We start from the raw sequence: 24488 nt of genomic DNA, 5'->3' as shown, positions 1-24488 counted from the left end.
AATCCTCAAAGCTACCTAATGGGCAGAGGTAGCGGGACCTGCACTTCACAAATGAGAAACATTCAGAAGTTAAGTAGCCTGCCTTCCGTGGCAAGGAGAGCTGTGTCCCTTGAGACAGCGCAGTGGCGATGCTGGGAGAACAGGGAGGGTGTTCCACAGGAGGCCGGTTTTGAAGAGCCCCCGAGTCACAGGTGTTCGCATGGAGGTAGGGGGGCACAAGCAACGGGGACAGGAGCTTGAGGCGGCAGGAGTGTAGGACACACGCGGGGAATGACTAGAGACTGAAGGAAGTAGGCTGGGTTTTAAAAATTCCATGTCCCTTCCTGCCTCTCCCTTCTTCGCGCTCCTCCCCTCTCACACCTGCTTGGTATTTACCAGACGCCTGCCTTCCTTGCCTACTGCCAGGCACATACACGGTGTTGGGTTCTGGTGCCAACCGCTGGGGAGGGCTCCTGAGTGGCCCCGAACTGCGGTGACATTTAGGTGGGCAGAGGAGTAAGACGCCTTCCTGGCAGGTGGCCCATGAACTATGGACTGAGGGCTGCCATGGGGAGTTAGATTGGCAATTTGGGGAGCATGGTGTGGGGGGTGCCTCCGGGTGCCGGCGGAAAAGGTGGGCTTTGACCCAGGACTCTGGGCAGAGATTGTGCCCATGTGAGGGGAGGGAGGCTCTTCTCAGACTTGGCCAAACTTCCGGGTTGTGCGAAGCCCAGGTGACATTAATTCCCAAGTATCAGGCAGTGAGGACGTGGGTTGAGCTGTGCTCTCGGAGCTGCAAGGGCCTCAGAAGTATCTGAACCAAAAAAGTTGCCATTCAGGCTGTGGACTGGATCTGATCTACCCAGTGTTTGGAGTAAATTATTGAGCAAGCTTAAGAGTGGGGAGGGCTCTGGCCCTCATCTTTGAGCCCAGGGGCCTGAAGTTGTAGGTAAGATTGCCTCTGAACTGTGTTCGTAAGTAAAACAGGAATGTGAGGACCACTGTTCTAATGTGACCTCAGAGAACGGGAAGGGACTTGCCCTGGGTTCTAGCAATGCAGGGCCCAGAACCGTCTTGGGGCTCGTGTGGCTGTGTATGCTGAGCCGGGAGTGCGGATGAGGGTGAGGAAGATCTCTCTTTCCTAGCAGGCGTACCTCTTTAGATGTGAGCTGGCACTTGGGGGATTTGCCCAATTTCCCACAAAGAACATGAAGAAACTTTCCAATCTTTTAAAACCTTTAATAACAGACGTGTTCCCTACGTCTGGCCCTCCTACTCCCTCAGCTCTCTGGGGCTTAAAGCCCTCACTCCGGGTCTCCACATTATGTCAGGGGGGCCACAAGCTGCGGCGGGGGGGGGGAGTTTTGGGGGTGTTGCAGTCAGGTTACCTCCGGACAGGATCCCCTCAGTCTCCTGAGCCTCCAGGCTGGACCTGGTGGGGGGACACAGCCCCCCCAGGCCAGAGTCTTCTGGCCAAGAACAGCCTCGTGGGAGTTCTGAATCAAAGCCAGGGACAGAGGGCTGGAAGGCAGTGCTTCTCCAGAAGAGTCTACCACACACACCCAGGCACCTTTCCATCCACCCGTTCGCTTGCCAAATATTTATTGCACAACCGGTAGGCACCAGGCACCATGCTTGGTGCCAGACATGACGTGGTGAACAAGACACCCTCGGAGGGGCAGATGCCTGGTGGATTTGGGAGACTAAGGCCCAGCGGGTAGCAGGCTCCCCACAGATACCCAGCATGTCACGGCTGAACCCAGACCTGAAATGGATCCCCCACCCTCCTAAAGCTGCCCATCGGGCAGAGGCAACATCGGGGCGGCGGGGGAGACACTGGGTAGGAACATGGCCTGGACGCGTGGTGGGGAGTAGACCAGGGCTCCCGGTGGTCGCGGGTCAGCGGATGATGGAAATGTTCTGGTCGGCCACCGCAAAGACTGGGAAGAGGGGCCCGGAAAAGGGCACGTGGTGGGTGTGGAGCACCGTGCCAGAGGCCGGCTCGTAGAAGAGCAGTTCCTGCGCCTGCAAGTCTAGAAGCACGCCCAGCTGGGTGGGGCAGCGCAGCAGCCCCAGGGGCTCATGCTGCCCGTCGTGGGAGAAACGGAACTCCTGGTCGTAGCGGGAGAAGACCCAGGAGAAGGTGTTGTGGCCCAGACGAGAGTCACTGCCTGAGCCCTTGCGGGGCAGCTGGCCCAGGGCCACGCCCACCTTATAGGCACAACTGTTCTGGACGTTCACCATCCAGGTGTGCAGCCCAGCCTGGAAGGAGGTGGCCGCGAGGGCATTGGGCCAGTGGTCAAAGCGCTCGGGGGCATCTGCACAGGCCTTGGACTTCTTGGCATTGAAGGTCAGGGTCCTTCGATCATCTGACAGTTGCAGGAAGGGGCTGACGGTCCTCTCGTCGATACGCACGTCCTCCGTGCCTGCCAGGAAGAATTCTCAGAGTTGCCCAAGGCCCACCGTCAGCCCTAACCCGGTCCTGTCAGGCAGCAAAGGGCTGCCACACCACCCACTGGCAGCATTACCTCACACAAGCCCTTTGCTCTCTCTGAGCCCCCAGCATCCTCATCGGTAAAATGGGGATCAATCGGACTTATCACAGGGTGGACGTGAGGACCAAATGGGATGATACATCTAAAGTGCCTAGCATTAATTAAGTGCTCAATAAGTTGTGGCCATGACAACAATAGTTATTATTAGTCTAAGACCCTCATCTGTAAACTAGAAAGAAGGCCCAGGAAGGAGAAGCAAGTTGCCCAAAGTCACACACCTAGTTGGTGGCAGGGCAAAATGAAGACCCAGCATTTTGTTCCCACATCTAGCACCCTGCACTGATCACAGTGCATTCCAGTTGAGGCCTATCTGCGGCCTCCAGATCAGATCTGCCCTAGGGGCAAGGCCCCCGGGAGCTAGGAAGGACCAGATCCGTACTTTCCGTACTTTCCAACAACTCACTGAATGGGACTGCCGGCAAAGCAGGTGCACTCTGATAAGAGAATGCAGCGCAGACAAGCTAGAGCTTGCACTAAACATTTAAGGCTAACACCCAAGGGAGGAGGGTTAAAACTGAGGAAAAATTCGGGGCGCCTGGGTGGCTCAGATGGTTGAGCGGCTGCCTTCGACTCAGGTCATGATCTCAGGGTCCTGGGATCGAGTCCCACATCGAGCTCCTTGCTTAGGGGGGAGCCTGCTTCTCCCTCTTCCTGCCACTCCCCCTGCTTGTGTTCTCCCTCTCTCTCCCTCTGGCAAATAAATAAAATCTTTAAAAAAAAAAAGCTAAAATATTAAACAACAACAACAACAACAAGAACTGAGGAACAATTCAATCTATTACCCTAACCTCTTTGTGAATTGTGCAAACACCACAACCAGGAGCACAGAAGCTTCCACCTAGCTGGGGAGATTCTGCTTGGAGCAGTCCCGCACTAAGTGGGAATTCCCGCAGGAGAAGACCATGTCACGTTCACCTCCGTGGCCTTAGCATGCAGCACGAGGCCAGGCCACAGTCGGCCTGAGTTAGTGGTTAAGTGAGTGAGGCGAATCCAGGCAGCTTAATTCTCGCTCCAGATGCTCTCCAGTTGGCCAGCACTTGTATCTTCTTAAAGAGAAACTCAGTTTCCAAGAAATAATACTAAGCTGTCCCACTTGGGCAGGACAGAGCTGTGACGTACATGGACAAGGTTTTTGTTAGAGCCTGCAGAGCAGGCTGGTCTGGAAACGGGAAGGACCTGACCCAGCCGCCCCAGGCCTGTCCAGAACCCTGGCTTCACCGACAAGCCTGCATCTAGCATTACTGTTTGCTTTAGCTACCGTGCCAGATGTTCTATTCCCCAGTGTGACCCCGCGGCACACCCCAGCCAGCCAGCCGCCCAGTTGTTCCCGCTGGTGCAGGGTTCTACCAGCTCCTAACCTGAGAGGGACCCGAGAACCGCTGTCACCCAGAGTTGGGTGAGTCGGGGGCTCCGAATGCACTTCTCATTAAAGTTTAACTTGTGCGATTCCTGAGGATCCAAAATGCCCTCTGCTTCCTCGGTCCTTGTGGAAGGGGGGAAAAAAAGACAAATTCAGGAAGGTTCTGGAAATGGATCTGGATCAATAGAGAGTGATGAGAGAGTGTTGAGAAAGGGACAGAAGTAAAATCTTCTTCCCATGAGGGCGACACCAAGATGGGCAGCCAGGCCCCACACAGGAGCCCCCTAAAAAGGCTTGAGCCAGGGCGCCTGGGTGGCTCAGATGGTTAAGCGTCTGCCTTCGGCTCAGGTCATGATCCCGGGGTCCTGGGATCGAGTCCCGCATCGGGCTCCCTGCTCCTTGGGAGCCTGCTTCTCCCTCTGCCTCTCTCTCTCTCTCTCTCTCTCTCTGTCTCTCATGAATAAATAGATAAAATCTTTAAAAAAATAAAAATAAAAAGGCTTGAGCCAAACGGGAAGCAGGGCTCTCCCCTTGTGCCCCCCAGGAGCTTTAATTCCAGCAAGACGGGCAATTTCCAGGGAGGTAAATACTTGGTACCAGTATTAGAACTTGGAGTTGATCTGCTCTGTAGGAGAAACAACCTGCTGGGTCTCCAAGTTAGCAGCAGAACAGGGATGGGACCTAAGCCTCTTACACACCAGTCTTTCCACTCCCCTGTCTTATGTGGAGAAAATCCTGCCTCCTTCCAAAACCTACTGCAGCAAAACCTATTGGTTCAGTAAGAAGGTACAGCCATTCCTCTGCTCTTAAAATGCAAATACCCTTGAGGGATCCCACAAGAAGGGACTATCCGTTATCACCCCAACCATACATTAGTTCCAGCGCTTTGCTCCCAGTAGCTACCTCTCCTCAGCTCACAGGGGCACTGGGTTTGGCTGGAGGGAATATGGGAATGGAAGATGCCTAGGAGGGGAGAATTACCATTTATTAAGTATCCAGTTTCCTCTAGAGAATCTCATGTAATCTTTGCTGTAACCTGGGAGATAGCTGTTATCCCATTTGACAGGAAAGAACAGAGATTCAGAGAAAGCACTCAGCTAAAAAGGGGAGCTGGGTTCAAGTCCGGCCTCCATGCAAAAATAGAACAAACCCAGGCTGGAGTCCAGGCACTGTTCAACATAATTTTCCCCTTGATCTAAAATGAAAATGATCAACAGGGTGTAGGGCAAAGGAAGGATTCGCCAAGGAGCTTTGCAGGCCTCTGAACTGGGTTCTGAGAAAGAGCTTTCCCACCGCTTCTGACCCTGAGGATGGCTTTGAGATCAGGCAGCAGTTCTGAGAGCACACTCTCTTCTCCAATTCTCTGGCTCTGCCCATAATGAAGGAGCAGGCAGGGACAGTGGGGCACAGCTCATGGGTGCAAGCTCTTTGCAAGACTGTCAGACTGTCCTGGCTTGGGAAGAGCAAGGTGACCAGAGCCCTAGAAAAGCTAAGAGCAGGCTCTGGTAACAAAGGCTCTTTGTGGTCAGGACAAGAGAGGGGCTGTTGCCATCTTCCCAAAGCACTGAAGCTGGGGCTGGGGGGGGCGGGGGCAACCATCAGGTGGGGAGGAGAGAGGAACCCATGTCGGCCGCGCTGAGCCAACCCAAAGCAAACCTGAGGACAGTCAGAGACACTAGAACCTAGACAACTATCTGGTCCAGCACCTCATGGTTCAGAAGGGAAAACCCATGGGGATGCCAGAGTGGCTCAGTTGGTTAAGTGTCTGCCTTTGGCTCAGGTCATGATCCCAGGGCCCTAGGATCAAGCCCCACTGCTCGCCGTGCTTGTGCTGTTCACGCTCGCTTTCTCTCTCTGACAAATAAATAAACAAAATCTCTCTCTCTCTCTCTAAGTATTTTGTTGTTATTGTTTTAAAAGCCTAAGGAATAGGGGCGCCTGGGTGGCTCAGATGGTTGAGCGTCTGCCTTCGGCTCAGGTCGTGATCCCAGGGTCCTGGGATCGAGTCCCGCATCAGGCTGCCAGCTCCTTGGGAGCCTGCTTCTCCCTCTGCCTCTCTCTCTCTCTCTCTCTCTGTCTTTCATGAATAAATAAATAAATAAATAAATAAATCTTAAAAAAAAAAAGAAGCCTAAGGAATAAATTCCAGATTAAATCAGGAATTCTAGCAGGATCCCTCCCTGCTCGGCGGGGAATGTGCTTCTCCCTCTGACCCTCACCTGTCTCATGCTCTCTCTCTATCTCTCAAATACATGAATAAAGTCTTTAAAAAAAAAAAAAAGGAAACAAAAAACACACCAAACACCGTTAAGAACTTTGTGGGCACAACTGGCAACATTTGAATATGGACTGTATATTAGATAATAGTGTTACATCAACATTAAATTTCCTGAGCTTAATAGTGACACTAGTTATGTAAGAGATTGTCTTTGTTCTTGAGAGAAAGATGCTGAAGCATTTAGATGTAAAAGGTCTCGCTTTCAGCAACTTACTCTCAAATAGGTCAGAAAAAGTAAGTGCCATATATTCACTTGTTAAATAGGTAGGACGGAAGAGACAAACAGACCAAGAAGGAGAGCAGATGTGGCAAAATACTAACAATCAGGATTTCTAGGTGAAGCTCCTTATACTATTTTTGCAACTTTTCTCCACATTTGAAATATTTCAAAAAAAAAAATTTAAAGATCAATTTTTTTCCCCCAAAATCAGAGCAGCTTGAAATTGAAGACAGGATGGTTTTAGAGGAAGATGAAGAAGGTAAAGGAGAAAGAGAAGACTAGCAGAAGTGTGGAAATATTAAAAGAGGGAAAAAGTAGGAACAAGCCAAGCATTTAAAGGAGACCATAAAATAAAGTTGGGGGCATCCATACTGGGGGATATCTTCACAGACTTGCTGAAGAGTGAGGTAAATCTGTACATGGAGAGATCCAAGAGGGCCTAATAAGTTACAGAACAGCAAGTATTAAAACAATCCCAATTGTGTTAAAAATATATATTTTTAGAGGTAAACAAGCCCAGACATACTATCTAGGACTCTATTTACATTGGAAAAACCACAAGATACATATCTGACTGTTAAAGCTGATCACCTCAGGGAATAGGATTGGGAAGGGGTAATGGAGACATAAAAACAAATTTTTTTTTAAGTAGTCTCTATGCCCAATGTGGGCCTTGAACTCACAATCCTGAGATCAAGAGTCACATGCTCTACCGAATGAGCCAGCCAGGCGCCCCGAGACATTTTAAATTTTCAATGGTTTTATATTGATGGCATTCTTTTCTCTTTCTCTCACGCACACGTATTACTGTTGAAATTTAAATATAAAAATAGTTAAGAAGAATGGGCTGTGCTCCCCAGATACAGCTCTGAAATCTCTCACAGAAGATGTAAGGGTTTAATTTCTTTGCCTGGCAAATTACATCCTCTTGGCCACTTCCTCGGGCTCTTGGCTCTTAGTCTTTCAGAACCCAGGGAGAGCCTGGTGAAGGGCTTTTATTATTGCTTCATTAAAGTGCAAATTTTGAGTGGTGGTTAACACAGACTTAGGTTTCAGAGACCCTTTTGTCAGAGAAAGGGGGACTGGGGCGGAGAAGACGGTGATGGGACAGGTGTTGGGTGGGGGTCCACGCCCCAGCTCTGGGGCACAGGCAAGTCCCCGACCCTCTCTGAGCCTCAGTATCTTCTTTCCTTCTTTCTTTTTTTAAGATTTTTTACTTATTTATTTGACAGAGAGAGAAAGACACAGTGAGAGAAGGAACACAAGCAGGAGGAGCAGGAGAGGGAGAAGCAGGCTTCCCGCCGAGCAGGGAGCCCGATGCGGGGCTCGATCCCAGGACCCTGGGATCATGACCTGAGCCGAAGGCAGACGCCTAACAACTGAGCCACCCAGGCGCCCCTGAGCCTCAGTATTTTCATCTGTAGATGGGGGTATAAAACACTCCAATAGGGGGACTGGTTATTTTGTAGCAGGGTAACATTTCAGAAAGCTCTTGGCAAGCCTCTGATCGCTAAGTGTTTCTTTCACTACCCTTGCACAGGGATCTAAAGCAGTTCTCCCAAGTCACAGGCAGGAAGACCCCTGTCCAGGGAGCATGGCTCCAGGGCAGGCACACGGTGGCACGGCACGCCTTGGGCTTTCGCCCTGGAGCAGCAGGACCTGAATGCAACGGACTAGTTACAGGCCTGCAGGCAGTGGTCTCCATTTGCCCAGGCAACTGACAGGGCTATACTCACCTTTCAAAAATCTCCTGCTCCTTCTGCTGTGAGAAAAGAAAACAGAGTCAGGCTTGGTATCAGGAACTCAGCAGGTAGTCAAGATCTGAATATATTCAACAGGTATGGAGGGTGCCACACGGACAGACTCTAGAATAAAGCATTCTGTTCCTGCTTTAAGACCCAAAACAAAGCTACCTGGGTTCTTCTTCACACACCTCCACACCGCGCACTCAGAATGACTCAGTCTCCCGTGCCTGGTGGCATCCTGCGTCTCCCTAAACCACACTGCAGGACGACGTATTTACTAACACCTCACCCCCCACCAAGACTGCCAGCTCCTGGACGGCGGGGACTCTTTCTGAATCTTCTCTTGTGACCATCCCAGCGTTTAGGACAGAATGTGCTCTGTCCGTGGAAACTGTGTGACTCAATCAATGCACAATCTAGGACAGCGATGGAAACTGCCCTACTTGAACTGCAGAACAGCTCAGTTGTTCCACATTCAGATTTCTCTGCTTGGCATATTTACTCAGATGTCAGATTGTCCCGTTAAAACTCCAAGTATCTGCATCTCTATATAAAGTATTTTGCAGGGATATGTATGTAAATATTACCCACGGTAGTTTCTGGGGCCATTCCCTCCCTCTGCACACTTCTGAACCCTCTCTCTAGCTCTCCACTTCCTTTAACGTAGCCGTTCCTCTTTATCTTTCAGGCACTAGCTTTGAAGTTATTTCATCCAGGAAGCCTACCCTGACCACTGCCACCCGAAAGCCTGGACCGTGGGGTCTCTAGCTCCCAGTGATGTCCTCTACAGAAGACATAACCCTCCATCATCAGTTTATGGATTCGTCTCCTTCGTAAGGCCACGAGGCGCTAACAGCTGTATCCTGTAACTCCACCCCGTGGCACAACAGCACATGGTAGACACCAGTCAATGTCTGCTCACTATTGAAAGAATGGTTAGCAGGTGCAAAAAAAAAAAAAAAATCTGTTTAATTTTATTCCCTTGCCTAATCCCTGCTCCAAATTATCCTTATCCACCCAACTCTTACCAATAAATATTCTCGCTGTTTTAGACTTGGGGGTGTCTGGTCCACTGGTTGTGTCCTCACCCCTGCCTGACTTACAATCAGCTGGAGGTCATCCAGATGGGTGAGCATGCCCACCAGGCTGGTCCGGATGGTGTCGAGCTTCTGCAGCGCCTCAGTCCAGTGGACTTGCTGTGTCAGGATGCTCTGGTGGGCCCGCTCTTCTTCGCCATGCACCTGTTCCAACAAACGCTGCTCCTCACTCTCACACAGACTCCTCACCACAGCTAGCCTCTGGATGACCAGTTCCCGCGCCGCGCTAGCCGTGCTCTGATGAGGGATAACACAGAGAATCGGGTCCTAGCAAAGCCCCAGTCAATATTAAGAGGCTTTGGGCTCAGTGGGAAGGAGTGCTGGGATTGATTAGCCATGTCTGCCACAGGCACAGTAATGGAAGAAACAGGTGCTTAAGCCATCCCAGCCTTAAGAGTCCCCAATATGGTTTAGGGTAAAGAAATATAAGATTCAGACATCCAGGTCATATCTCATAGAGCTGGGATCACAGAATGGAAGAGCTGGGTTAGGGTTAGTGGGCGTGGTCTAGAGATAACTAGAATCAATTATTTCATAGTTGAGAATACCAAGGTCAAGGGACCAAGGTCAGAGAATTATAGAATTGTAGAGTGAAAGAGCCTACAAAGTCATCCCCATCAACAGGATCCGTGCCAATAGTTGATATTCTAACTAGGTCTGAGTGAAAAAAATCTCATTCTTTCCTAAATCTGTCCATTCCAATGGCTTCCATGGTAGAATTCTTATTCATGCCAGGGGGCATGCCATCCACTCCAGTGAAGCTAATGTGTGTCTCCTAGTAATTAGCACAGGGTCTAGCACACAGTAGGTACTCAAATAGTTACTGAATGACTGAGGAGAAAGTTTCTTCTGACTAAGTCAAAAATCTCTTGGTAGCATTCACAGGCCAAGTCAGGGACAGACCTGGGACTAGAACCCAGTTCTTTTGACTCTCAGTCCAACACGATTCCCTTTCCCCCAGTGCCATTGGACAATCAGTCCTCCCAAAAGGCTGCATGAAACACCTGCACTCTTGCCAGACAAGGGACAGTAGAACAGTCTCCTTCATGCCAGAACGTCAGGAATAGCCAGCAGTTTTCTCTGTGCCCTGCCTGTGCAGACCTGCTCTGTATAGGTAATGACCCCTGCTTTACAGAAGAAACTGAGACCCACAATTTGCCCAGGGGAGAGGAAGAGAGTGAATGGCCTAAGTGAACCCAGGAGTTAGTTCTGACTCCAACTTCAGTGTCCCCTGAGCCAACATAACACACTAGTTAGGAAGTTAGGCTTTATTTTATTTTAAAGATTTTATTTATTTATTTGTCAGAGAGAGACAGAGCACAAGTGGGGGGAGGGGCAGAAGGAGAGGGACAAGCAGGCTCCCCACTGAGCAGGGAGCCTGATGTCAGGCTCGATCCCAGGACCCTAAGATCATGACGTGAGCCGAAGGCAGATGCTTAACCGACTGAGCCACCCAGGCGCCCCAGGAAGTTAGGCTTTAGAGACAGTGCCTAGATTTAAACCTTAGCTGATTCACTTACTCTCTGTAGGATGTTGAGCACATTACTGATCTTCCCTATGCCTCAGTTTTCTAATCTGCTAAATGAGGATAATAATAGTACCTACAACATGAGGTTATTGTGGAAGATTAAATGAGTTAATACATACAAAGTGCACAGAACAAAGCCCAGCACATAAGTGTTCAACACCATTAGCTATTGTTCTCTCTATCCCACCTTGCTGCCTTGCCCACAGGGGTGGGTGCCCTTAGCCATGTTTGTACTATATATGTGATCAGGACCAAGAACATACCCTGGCCCAAGATGCAGCAGATACTCTCTCACTAGAAGACTGTAATCAATTTCAACACATTTCTTGATTCATTCCCAGAAAAGTGTAGCAGAGAAAAAAAATTTCCCTTTCCAAAGATATGCCAGAATAAACTAAACACTGTCCTAAAACAAAGCACAGAAATGCTGGAAAAATAGCCCAAAGCATCCTTTTAAAAGTCAACTTTCTCAAAAAAAAAAAAAAAGTCAAGCTTCTCTGGCAGCTAAGTAAAGGAAATCCCCTGGAGTCCAAGCGTACGTAGAAAGGAAATTAAAAACTGGTGTAATCGAGAGCAGGGACTCTATTGCCCTGAATGCGGCTTGTGATTTATTTTAGAATTTTACACTCCTCTAAACTTAAGAGCCCAGTACAGACAGAATTATATGGAAAAATAGACAAATCCACAGCATGATATGAAACTATAAATGCTCCTTGCCTCCAATCAGTAAATATGGCAGATAAAAAATTAGTAAGTATAGAAAAGATTTGAATGTGAAACATTTACCTAAAGTGACCGTGTTTTAGGGCACAGAGCAAGTCTTAACAAATTTCGAACAACTGATATGCAGACTACAATGAAGTTAAGTGAGAAATTAGTGGAAAAAATAACAATGATAATTTTTAAAAGTAAAACCATACATCTGGAGATATGGAGATTTAAAAACCTATTTCTAACAACACATAGTAAAATAAATCATAGTGGACATTTAAAAATACTTATAACTGAATGAAAATATTGCATCAGAAATTGTGAGAGCAATACGTAGAAGGAAATATATGGCTTAAATGCTGACCTTGAGAAAGAAGACAGACGAAAATTAACAGACTGTGTTCAGCTGAGGGAGTTAAATAACAATGGTGTATATCTCCCCCTAAAAAAAATTAAAAGGAAAAAAATGATAAAGATAAGAGGAAGGGACACCTGGGGAGCCTGGGTGGCGCTTAAGCGTCGGTTAAGCGTTTGCCTTCGGCTCAGGTCATGATCCCAGGGTCCTGGGATCAAGCCCCGCATCAGGCTCCCTGCTCGGCGGGGAGTCAGCTTCTCCCTCTCCCTCTGCCCCTCCGCCTCCTTGTGCTCTCTCTCTCTCTCAAATAAATAAATAAAATCTTAAAAAAAAAAAAAAGGGAGGGGCGCCTGAGTGGCTCAGTCGTTGGGCATCTGCCTTTGGCTCAGGTCATGATCCTGGCATCCTGGGATCGAGCCCCACGTCGGGCTCCAGCCCCACGTCGGGCTCCCTGCTCAGCGGGAAGCCTGCTTCTCCCTCCTTCTCTCACTCCCCCTGCTTGTGTCCCCTCTCTCGCTGTGTCTCTCTGTCAAAATTAATTAATTAATTAATCTAAAAAAAAGGAATCATACAATATGCACTCCCATGCCTGGCTTCTTAAAAAAAAAAAAAAAAAGAGGAAGGGACGCCTGGGTGGCTCAGTCAGTTGAGTATCTGCCTTTGGCTCAGGTCCCGTACTGGGCTCCTAGCTCAGTGGGGAGCCTGCTGCTCCCCCTGCTTGTGCTCTTTCTGTCTCTCTCTCTGACAAATAAATAAATAAAATCATAAAAAAAAGATAAGAGGAAATAATGAGTTTTTTGTTTTTTGTTTTTGTTTTTAAAGATACAAAAGAGGGGCGCCTGGCTGGCTGGGTCGGAAGAGCATGTGACTCTTGATCTCGGTGTTCTGAGTTCGAGCCCCACGGTATAGAGATCACTAGAAAAAAATAGATAAACTTAAAAAAAAAAAAGATCCAAACGAGAGATCAAAATACTAAAAGCTGGTTCTTTGAAAAGACTTTTAACAAAATAGACAAACCAGTGGCAACTTTAATCAAGATTAAGAACAACTTGGGGGGCACCTGGGTGGTTCAGTCGGTTAAGCATCTGCCTTTGGTTCGGGTCATGATCTCAGGGTCCTGGGATCGAGCCCCATGTCGGGCTCCCTGCTCAGCGGGGAGCATGCCTCTCCCTCTCCCTCTCCCCCCCACCGACTTGTACTCTCACTCTCAAATAAATATCTAAAAAAATAATTTAAGAACTTTATGGCATTACATTTAAAAATAGACAAAGTACATAATTTATCTAGAAAAAAATTACTAAAATTAAAGAAAAAGAAAGAATCCTTTACTCATGGTGGGAAATGAATCAGTAGTTAAAATCCACCTGCAAAAAATAACACCAAGCCCAGATAGTTTTACAGGGGGTGTCACCAAATATTCAAGGCACAAATAATTCCAATCTTAACACAGATTCCTCCAGTGAAAACAGAGGTTCCAATTCATTTAATAAGATTTATAGAACCTCAATATCAAAATCTGATAAGGACTATACAAGAAATGAAATTCATAGGCTAATCTCACTCCTGAGTATAGACACAAAAATCCTTAAACACACACACACAAAACCCCAAACTAAGATTAGCAATCCAACCTCAGAAATTTTGTATAACGATTATACAAGGAGAAGGAGAGGAGTGGGGGGCTCGGTGATAAAAGGGTAGCACAAGGGATCCTTATGATAGAACTGCTCTGTATCTTGGTTGTAGGAGAAGTCACACGAATCTACACATGTGATAAAACTGCACAGAACTAAATACACACACACAAAGGAACGCATATTAAACTGGTGAAATGTGCATAAGGTAGGTTGTATGGATGTCAATGTCCTGGCTATGATACTGTACTATATAGTTAGGTAACATGTTATCATTGGGGGAAACTGGATGAAGGGTACAGGGGATATGGCTCTATGATTATTTCTTACAACCAAACGTGAATCTACAATTATCTCAAAATTTAAAGTAAAAAAAAAAAATACATATGATCAAGCTTACTTGGTTTTCCCCAGGAATTCAGGATGGTTTAGCATTAGAAACTTTTTTTTTTTTTAGATTTTATTTATTTATTTGACGCACAGAGAGATAGAGAACACAAGCAGGGGGTGCGGCAGGCAGCGGGAGAGGGAGAAGCAGGCTCCCTGCCGAGCAGGGAGCCCAACGTGGGACTCGATCCCAGGACCCTGGAATCACGACCTGAGCCGAAGGCAGATGCTTAACCAACTGAGCCACCCAGGTGCCCCTAGAAACTCTTATTAATGTATTACCATGTTAACAGATTGATGGGGGACAAAGCATATCTATAAACTGACAAATGGCATCATTAAGAACCTACGGCAAATGTGATAAATAATGGAAAATAGAAGCAATCAGAAGAGAATTACACAAGCTCTGTCTATCACCTGCCCATCTACCTGCACCGGCACCCCTACACTCTGCCTTCCCTGTTTCTGCGGACGAAAGCTCATGCTCTTACCTACAGCTAACTTTCCATTTGTTAGCCTATACCCCGCCCTCCTTGCTATACCTGGTTATCCTTTCTCCTCCACTATTAATTTTCCCCTCTCTACTAGATAATGCCTACCAGCATACAGAGAGTAATTTCTGCATCTTAAAAATAAAATACCCTCTTGATCTCATACCCCCCCCCCACTATCAACCCATTTCTCAGCTCCCTTCTTACAGCAGAAGTCCTCAAGGTTTGGCTGTGCCAACTCTCCCAAATTACTCTTCTGTTCTCTGAAACCCACTCTGATCAGGCTTCCACCTTACCACTCTACAAAACATTCCCCATCCCATCACAATCTCCAGTGATGAACATGTTACTAAATCCAATGGCCCACTCTCATTTCTCACCTTGCTTAACCTCTGCAACATCTGACATTCCACCTCCTTGAAACCTCTTATGTGGACACAACACTCTCAGTTTGACTCCTATCTCATTCACTGCTCCTACCTTAGGGCTTTTGCACTTGCCATTCCCTTTTTCTAGAACTCTTCCCCCATATACCTGGTCCATTCCCTCACCTTCTATAAATTTTGTGCAAATATCAATACTTAATTAGGTCATTCCTCACCACAGCATATACAATTGCAACCCCCCCACTGCCCCCGTTCTCAAAAAAGGAATGTCCTCCTTCCTGTGTTAAACTTCTCCATAGCACCGGGCGCCTGGGTGGCTCAGTTGGTTAAGCAACTGCCTTCGGCTCAGGTCATGATCCTGGAGTCCCGGGATCGAGTCCCGCATCAGGCTCCCTGATCAGCAGGGAGTCTGCTTCTCCCTCTGACCAAACCCCCTCTCATGCTCTCTCTCTCTCTCTCTCTCTCTCTCTCAAATAAATAAATAAAATCTTAAAAAAAAAAAAAACTTCTCCATAGCACCTTTGACCTTATGACATAGTGTGTATTTAATTATTGGCCTTCCCCCAACTCCCCACCCCCTGGCCAACCATGTAAGTTTCACGGAAACAGAAATTTCCATATGTTTTGTTCACTGTGGAATCTCTAGCACATAGAACAACGGTGCTTGGCATGTGATGGGTACTCAACAGATTTGTTAAATACATACATAAATGGTGAAATGCTGTGAGTACACTCCTTGAAGTCAGCATCTGCTACACTTGCTTCTACTCAACACTGTACTGAGGTCCTAGCCAGTGCAGTCAAGACGGGAAAATAAAAAGGATGAAGAAAAAGAGACAGAGAGAGACAGAGGAACCATCATGCTAAGAGAGGCAGGACTGGACACAGAATAGCTGCCTGGCCTCCTGGCAGCATCTTCTTTCCTGGTTCTCATCCCCTTCAGGTTCTGAGAGGCTTCTGTATCCTGCTGGGAAATTCCCTGTTTTTGCGCAAACTAGTTCAACTGGGTTTCGTTCTACACAATCAAAAGAACCTTGACTAAGACCATGCAAAGCCTGCTCCATTGTCCATGTTGGTGAAGGAAGGAGGGGATGTACAGAAAGAAATTCATAGCCCCGACCCGTGAGGGGCATACCTGAGAATGAGGACGTAGCATTGGCAATGGGGGCAACTGGCTAAAGGATCAGCAGTGGCAGGTAGCTGAAGGAGCACTGGCCTGGGAGTCAGAAGATCCAGGTCCTGGATCTGACTCTGGCAGGAGGCTGTGGACCTTGAGCAAGTCAATTACCCTCTAGGCAACCCACTTCCCCATCTGTAAACAGGGATGTTACTGCCACCTACTGCATAAGACTGGCATAAAGAACACTCCACGTCAAAGTCCAGAGGTTATTTTATAATTCAGGGGCTGACCACGAAATACTTAGATGGTGGAAGAATGCTACCCTTTCTGACCCTTTACCCCAAGAAAGTCATTTTCCAGCAGTATTTGCCCCAGTGTGGTACTGGGAATAGTCCTCTCTGCCCAGATGATAAAACCACAGCTCAGAGAGATGGGAAACGGCGCATGCCCTTCCTGGGCATCCGGCTTTGCTAGGAGCACAGTGAGTCTGTGAGACTGGTCCATGCTCCTAAGGCTGGAGTCTTGTCCTAGGAGGGGTCCAGAGCAGAGAGGAAGGAGAACTACCTACCGCTGCTCTCTGGTTCTTCCCTGGCAGGACCTCAGCCACATACTTGGCGATGCTGGCACTGTGGAACTGCAGCCTCTCACACTGGTCCACAATCTTGTTCTGCAATATAAAGGACACCTATGGCACCTTGATCCACGTTGATCCATTCACTCCATCCCCATGATATCCCCCCTCAGCCACTTGCATCCCAGACCTTGTTATTACTGAAAACTATAGCACCTCCAAAATCTTCATTTCAAGGGGCCCACACCCGGCCCACCCCTTCCATCCTTCCAGATTACTAACTCTAGATCCTTCAGTCCAACCATTCTTCGGCTCAGTTGAAGCCGCTGATACATTAGTCTTACCACTTTTCGGTGTCTATCACCCACTTTGTGGCCTCAGTTCCCTCCTTCTCCTAAATTCGGTGGCCCATCATCATAATCACTTTCCTGCATATGCTCTCAGCGTTCCCTCTGACCCAGCTCCCTGGCTCTCCACACCTGAGTGGAAAGAACACGGCTTCCCTAAGTTATCCCCATTCATTAAACAATACCAGCAATCATCAACCTCATTACCCCAACCCAAACCCCGGGGTTACTCTCCAACCCCGCATGTATCTAATCCCTCAGTGAGTCCTATCAGCCCTGACTCCAAAGTCTCTCTCTCTCTCCTCTGGCCACTTCTGGTCACCTCCACTCTTGCTATTCGCCCCCACAGTTAGCCACGACCACCTTGTGTCAGGAGATTAGGTCAGGTCATGTCCCTGCTCAAAATCCTCCAATGGCTTTCCAGCACACTCACAGTGAGATCAAGCTTCCCACTTTAGCCAACAAGGGACTGTCTGATGGGACTCTGCCTATTGCTCCGAAGCCACCTCCTAGCACTCTCCACTCTGGCCTTCTTTCTGTCCCATAAACACACCAAACTCGTCCTGACAACAGCGGCTTTGCACCTGTTCCTTCCTCTGCGTCCAGCCGTACAAGTCCCCTGCCCCACTCCATTCAGGGTCACCTCCTCAGAAGCCCTCCCCGACCATCCCACAGCCCATTCTCTTACTTTGCTTATTTTTCTCACTTGCGTTTATCACTCCTCTGCCTGTACATTCTGGGTGTGTTTACTTGTTTTGTATCTCTCCCCCCGCCACTAGAACATGAGCACCATGACTTTGACTTGTTTGCTATGGGCCACTACCTAGAAGAAAGTTCCTCCTACACATAGAGGCCCTGGATAAATATTTTTTGAATGAATGAACCTCTACTTCTGTGACCATAAAAGGTTCAGTGGTTCACTTCGGCCAGAGCTATGAGCGTCCCCCAGGAGAGCAGCGGAGACTTTTAGAAATGAAGAAGCTAAAGCCCACAGAGAAGTGACCTGCCAGGCCCCTGCTTTTCCACTCCATTTCCACAGGTACTTGGACTCCTTCGTAGCCAACAGCTCCTCCACTGCTTCAGCTCTGCCCTGGTTCCATCTGCCAAAAGGCAACTCGGCCTCTTCCAGGAAGCCCTTGCAAATCCTTCCCGCCCCACAGTCAGGAATTCGTCTGACGCTTCACTGGTCCAAATACTAAGTGAAAGAACTGAGCTGGCTGGGGACAGAGCTGTGATCAGCACACACCAGGGGGCTAAGGACACCAAGCCTAACTTCCAAAAAGCTACAGGACAAGAACCCGGAAGGTAAGAGAGAAGTTGTTGAATGGTAACCATCTTGCCCTGGGCCAAAATTTCTTTGCTGGCTAGAGGGATAGCGGAAGGGGTGTGTAAATGCCATAATATACTCAAAATTGGAGGGAGAAGGCAAGAAACCCCTCCCTCCAGGCAAAGGAGATGAACGTGTTTAGGGCATCAGTAGGGTTCAGGGAAGGCGCCCTGGGCAGACTGGCATTCCAAATCAAGTACCCCGCCTGCCACCCTGCCCCAGCCTTCATACTCCTTCCACCACTCAGATTCAGCTCTGATGGCAACTTTTTTTTTTAAGGTTTTTATTTAATTCTCACACCCATTAGCACCACTTCCTCCCTCCACTGAGGCTAAGAGGTGGTTTTCTCTTTTCTCTTTTCTCTGAGCAAGTCAATGACTCCCTTGGTCCAACTCCTGAATATTAGAAACCTTGGAGGAGTTACCGCCCTGTTTTGGGCCTCAGTTTGCTCATCTATAAAATGGAAGTTGGCTATCACTTCAAAAGTTTGGTCTGGATGGAGTGAGATGATGGATATTGAAGTGCTTTGGCGCTAAGTTTCCACCCATTATGAAAGTTTATTACACCACATTATCCAAGTTTATTTTCATCGCCACTATTGATGATGGATAGTGGTGACAGGTAGGGCCAACCAGGAGCTTTCAGGTGTCACTGAGTAAGTGAATCCCTCCGGGCCAGTCACGTGTGTTTATTTCCCTGCAGTCTGAGTCCCCAGCGAGAGCCCTCAAGCCTCACAGGTGGGCAGAGCACTCGGTGAGGTTGGGGAAATCAAGAGGCTTAATCAAATTGCAAGGAAATCCCCTGGGACCACAACTAGGGTGGAAGGAGGGAGGAAAACCCAGGGTAACTTCGACTCCCCAGTCTCAGACCAGGGGTGGGTGGTGATGAAGGTGACCAGCGCGGAGCTAAACTGGAGTGGACATGGGGAGGAACTCTAGGTGAAGAGATCCAGCAGGAACCTCTTGAGATCCTACCCGCCCCCTCCGTTTACCCAGGTGGAACCAGTTTGGAGTACAGTCAAGGCCAACCCCAAAGGGAAAAGAAATCACCCCATCAGGAAGCCCGAAGGGTGGACGAGGGGAGGGGCTTTGAGCCCAGGGGTTGAGGAGGGAGGAGGGCCAGCTTTTATCTCAGGTCAGCTTCCATGGGGCGGGACGTGGGACACACGGAGTCCGGGGCAAGGCCAGGCCCGGCTCTCACCGCCCCCCCCCCCACCCCGCAACAAAGCAACGAAGGAAGAGTGGGCAGCTCGAGCCGCCACTATGTGGTAGACTAAAGAGCATTTCACCCATTATCTTATGTCTCTCGCACAACACCCCCAATAAACACGCGCTATTATTGCCCTCAAACTACAGATGAGGGCGCTGAGGCCCGGAGACCAGACTGCGAGGGAGGTGGGGAGGAGGCGGGATTCGAACTCAAGTCCCCACGACTCCAGAGGCCACACCCTTAACCGCCTAGTTCCACAGCCAGTGGCCCCGCCAAGCCTGGGCTCCTGGGGCGGCTACCAGGTCCCCACCGGGTCCCTCTCGGCACGCCACCCCGGTGTCCCCTCCCTCCGGAGCCCACCCGCCCCCCGCCTTCCGGCGCCCCCGTCCGCTCACCCGCAGCTCTTCCGCGCGCTCCTCCGCCCGGCGGATGCGGTGCCCCCGGCAGCGGCCGCCCAGCCCCGCGCAGGCGGCGCACACGGGCCGTCGCTCGGAGCAGCAGAACCAGCTCAGAGCCTGGCCGTGCTCCGGGCACAGCGGCCCCAACCCGGGCCCTGCGCTCTCCACAGACATGGCCGAGCGCCGGGCGCCGCGCGCTCCACCTGTCGCAGGTGACTGCTGGGCGGAGCCTCCCCGACCCCGCCCCCGGGCCCCGACAGGCGGCCCCGCGCGTCGGCCACCCCCCTTGCGGCCCGCCTGTCCTCGCCGCGGGGTGGGCGCCCTCTCGGCGCCCGGGTCCGCGTCGCCGCCCCGACCCCCGTGCAGGGTCCGCCCGCTTTAGCCGGCTCTGTGATTTTCTGCTGAATTAAGTCGCCTTGTATGCGTGTTAGTTTTATGACAAACGTAAAACACCGAATATTAATGTGACCGTAGGAAACTTAATTGAGCACTTATTAAGTGCCAGACTTTTGCTAAGCACCTTGAAGCGTTTTAGCATGTACCACAACAGCCCTTTCTGAGGGGCAGCTCCAGACAAGTAGCTTGAAGGTAGGTTCTGGCGTTAGGCTGCCTGGGCTCAAATCTCATTTATCTGTTCACAGGCAGAGCACCCTCAGTGGCCTCAGCTGTAAAATGGGGATAGTGTCGGTATCTGCCCCAAAGACTTGTGCTGAGGCTTAAGTGATCAAACAGGAGCTCCGGAGCACAGACAGCGGCTGCAATTGCAATGCGTCTGTTAATAGTACAAGGAAAGTACTACTATGATCCCCGTTTTGATGCAGGTTAAGTAACTTGCAAAGAGTCACAGTTACTAACTGGTAGCAATGAGACTGGAATTCAGGCAGTTTGATTTGTGGCTAATATGGGTTAATACTTTTTTAAATTGCATATTAAGGTCCAATGAGAGACATCTGTATTAGGCTGATTTCCCCAGAGTATTTACAACCAAATTTTCCTCATTTGAAACATTTTTTATAACTAGTATTGAAAAAAACTAATGCATGTTTATTGAAGAAAAGAGAATATGCAAATAAACACATGGATGAAACACCCATCCACAGAAAAAGCCACTGCTGATATGTGCTGGAGCTGCCTTGGGGCTTTTTTTCTTAGGATGTCATAAATCAGTCTAAGTCCAGACTAAACCCTCTACTGGGGCTCCAGTCCAGCCAGCCCGGGCATACAAGGAGAGTGCTGTTCCCCAGCCCCCAAACTCCATTTTAGGAGGTCTTGGCAGAGGCCTGAGGAGAGAACTCAGCCAAAGCGAGAAGGGGCCAGGCCTTGGGGGTCAGGGGTTATTCTGAATTCATCGAGACTGGACACTTGTGAAAGCCAAACCCTAAAGAGAAGCATCACTACATCCTGCAGCACTTAGGGGCTGAGGCACCTCTACCCCGAGGTCCCTCTAAGTGACAACTGCACAAAGGGAAGAGAAAGTTTCCCCTCTGTCAGCCCCTTCAGCTTCAGCCCCTGAGGGCGAGGACAGCTGACAGCCCCAGAGCTCCGCCACTTAAAACTATGGGACGTGGATCAGATCATTTAGTCCCTCTGGGCCTCAGTTTCCTCATGTCTAAAATGGAGGTGAGAATACTATCTACCTCTGAGGGCTGCTTCAAGAATTAAATGAGATCTTGTCTGAAAGTTCTAGGCTTGGGTGTATCATATACAGTAGGGGCTAAAAAATGTTTTATTAGATGTGTGAGGCTCTGTAAATACACTTGTAGCAGGGTTTCAGAATGTAAACTGTGGAAGGTAAGGTTCTTTGGCGAGGGGAGCGCAGCGTTCCTGGCATCAAAAGTTGTTTCTAGTGGGAGGGTGAAGGCTTCATAATGGCATTTACCCTCTTCTGGGGGTGGGGCTGGAAATGGGCCACCATAACTAGAGATTGTGGTTAGAATTTTTTTGTTCTAAGGGCTGGAGGTGGGGAGGGCTCTTAAACCTTCTGATAAGAAAGAAAACAGAAGTGATTTTGTGTGAAGGAAAAGAGACTGTGGAGGGCAGGGGGAGGAAGTAAGGGTTAAGGTCCTTGGGGAAAGTGGGGCCCCTTCACTGGGTGCGGCCCTGGAGCAGCGGAGCAGTCAGTGGCCTTTGGACGGCTGCAGTCAGGGAAGCGGTAGCAAAATCACCAGAAGTACTTCTGGGCAGAGGACTAGGAATTGCTAGGGGCTTAGGTGGCAACGGATTTGCTTTTATAAAGTGGGGATCATCGGGCGCCTGGGTGGCTCAGTGGATGGGTTAAGCATCTGCCTTCGGCTCAGTTCCTGATCCCAGAGTCCTAGGATCCAGTCCTGCATTGAGATCCCTGCTCAGTGGGGAGTCTGCTCCTCCCTCTGCCCACCCCGCCCCCGTTCCTGCTTGCGTGGGCTCTCTCTCTCTCTCAAAAATAAATAAAATCTTTAAAAAAATAAATAAAGTGGGGATCATCTGTTCTGCCACTCGTGCTGAGCTGGACTGGAACTGAAGAATCAGTCCCTTCCCTTCAATGTGCATGTGCCTGACCCAAGTCCCCACCAGAGGCCTCTGGATACTCGGAAACTCCCAAGTGATGGCTCTCAGGCCTTATCAGGTTTCAGAATCACCCAGGACAGTTGGGGGAGAGGGGTTGTTAAGCATTCACACTTTCTGATAAGATTCTCATTCACTAAATCTGGGGTGTAGCCAGGAATCTGCATTTGTAGCAGTTGCCCTGAGGCTGGACTACAAATGAGCTCTCTGACCACTCCTACAAACACTGCTCTAAGGCAATGGTGACCCTTTAGCAGTTCAAGGAGCGGAGACCAGCATTAAACAAAAAACAAAAAGAAAGAAAAAAAAAGGAAAGAAAAAATAGAAAACATTGCTCCTAGGACAGGGTTTTTTTGGTTTATTTCCATTACAAAAACATGTACGTGTGAGCATTGGGGATTGTATTTCCTATTGAGAGTCAGGGTCAAGAAGTTTGAAAGCCGCTGCTCTAAAGTGACCAGGGGAGCCTTGGTGGGAGTGGGGAGGGCTGTACTTGAACTTCAGGGCTTGCTTAGGCAGAACACCTGGAGCTGGGGACAGAGAAGAATGGACACTTTTTTTTTTTTTTAGATTTTATTTATTTATTTGGCAGGGAGAGAGACACAGCGAGAGAAGGAGCACAAACAGGGGGAGTGGGAGAGGGAGAAGCAGGCTTCCCGCTGAGCAGAGAGCCCGACACGGGGCTTGATCCCAGCACCCTGGGATCGTGACCTGAGCCGAAGGGAGACGCTTAACGACTGAACCACCCAGGCACCCAAAGAATGGACACTTTTGTTACATTTTAGTCGTTCAATAGATTTATTGACCATCTACCTATGTGCCGGGCCATATTTAAGACACTGAGAATACAACCGTAAAAAAGAGTGAAGTCTACTGTCTTGAGCAAGTAAAATAAACAGGCATGTCATATAATGTTGGTAAGTGAGAAGAGCTGTATGAAAACTACTCAAGCATGTAGATAGAGGGCTTGAGGGAGGTGCTGATCTAGAAAGCGTGATGGAGGAGGTCTCTGGGAGGAGGAGCACCACGACCGGATAGAGACAGCCCGCAGCCCGTGAGAAATCTGGGGAAGGAGTTACCAAGCAGAGGAACCAGCAAGGGCAAAATTTCTTTTTATGCCATGAGCTCTGCTCACCCGCTCACCAAGGAACCATACACAATTTGCATTCTGAAAAAGGCGCTACAAATATATTTACAGATCCTCACACACATGGAAGAGGATCCGTTAGCCCCTACTGTATGACGTAGGTGGGGACGCGTCGAGGCAGCTTTTAGGCAGCAGGCTTGAGCAACGGAAACCGGAGTAAGGCAGAAGGGCCCACAGTGACCACCAGCTGAACGCAAACAGGCTCCTTAAGTGACCCACCTCAGAAGACCCATAGGCCCTAGCTGACCAAAGGGCTACTCACAACTGGGCCCAGGTACCAAAGCAGGAAAATTCCATCCGGTCCCATACCCCCTCACGCCCCGTGTAACTGTAGCCCCCCGCCACTGCCTCCTGGCAGACAGTCTCTCCTTTGCTGTCCCGCCCGCTACCCTCTTGCAGTGTACTCAAAAAACTTCTATCTCCTTTGTTCTGCCCCGGGTGAACCCTTTCACCACTAGCCTCCCCCCAGTCGGTCCCCCCACAGAACATATTTATTTTTATAAAATTGGGACTATCTGTACATTCTTCCCTGTAACCTGACTTTCTCACTTGTCTGTTTATGCTATTTGGTTTGGGTTGTCTTTTTTTTAAACTTTTTTGTAATGAATATTTGGGAAAGTCTGTCGGAAAGGCCTGGACCTCCCTGGCCTTTGCTCTCTGTCAGGCCTGCCCTCCCACCACAGACTCAGCCCTTCTGCCTATCTGGCAGGAGGCCCTGGCCTATCGCTGATCCCGCCTCACCCTGTCCCCATGCCTCCTTCCACCTCGGACCCTGAGGCCACCAAAAATTCTCCGGTGTCCAGGCTGGAAGTGATCTGACCAGGGCTTGTACAGTTTCTTGTAAGGAGTAGCAAGACTATCAACCCTGAGGCTTCTTTTCTGTGTGACTTTTTATAGCAGAAACAGCCTCAACTGTCACCTTTAAGAGGGGCTTGGCAGCCTGCCAGTGCAGAGAAACTTAGACCGCAGGGTTCCCACGTGATTAAGTCCAGGCCCCCAAGGAGAGAGTCCTCTCTGCTTGGGCCTGACCGGTCTGGACCGAATGAGATTAGTCTCCAGGAGGCTCTTAGGACCAGCCCATTTCACAGGAGGGACAATA

The 24488-nt window shown here is 49.2% G+C and overlaps 1 protein-coding gene across 1 annotated transcript; it reads right to left on the bottom strand.

The window, feature by feature from the left end:
- Positions 1-1221: 1221 nt before the first annotated feature.
- Positions 1222-19898, bottom strand: BSPRY (B-box and SPRY domain containing). Its single transcript, XM_028107625.2, has 6 exons — positions 19696-19898; positions 16415-16513; positions 9241-9471; positions 8129-8154; positions 3893-4017; positions 1222-2405 (listed from the first exon to the last, which is right to left on the bottom strand). Exons 1-6 carry the CDS (start codon positions 19870-19872, stop codon positions 1879-1881), a joined length of 1185 nt encoding a protein of 394 aa, XP_027963426.1. The 5' UTR covers positions 19873-19898; the 3' UTR covers positions 1222-1878.
- Positions 19899-24488: the final 4590 nt, after the last annotated feature.

This window comes from Eumetopias jubatus, unplaced genomic scaffold (assembly GCF_037043125.1).
Source record: "Eumetopias jubatus isolate StellerSeaLion01/CBP00866 unplaced genomic scaffold, mEumJub1_p1.0 scaffold_15, whole genome shotgun sequence".
NCBI lineage: Eukaryota > Metazoa > Chordata > Mammalia > Carnivora > Otariidae > Eumetopias > Eumetopias jubatus.
Note: the sequence above shows the minus strand (reverse complement) of the source record. Positions and strands in the feature narration are given on the sequence as shown.

Excerpts from the sequence above, each read along its gene's own strand:
- BSPRY (XM_028107625.2), bottom strand. The coding sequence starts at position 19,872 with ATGTCTGTGGAGAGCGCAGGGCCCGGGTTGGGGCCGCTGTGCCCGGAG. Across the intron at positions 8,155-9,240 it reads TGGATGACCTCCAGCTGATT|CAGAAGGAGCAGGAGATTTT; the intron begins GTAAGTCAGGCA and ends CTTTTCTCACAG. Across the intron at positions 4,018-8,128 it reads GAGCAGGAGATTTTTGAAAG|GACCGAGGAAGCAGAGGGCA; the intron begins GTGAGTATAGCC and ends CCCTTCCACAAG.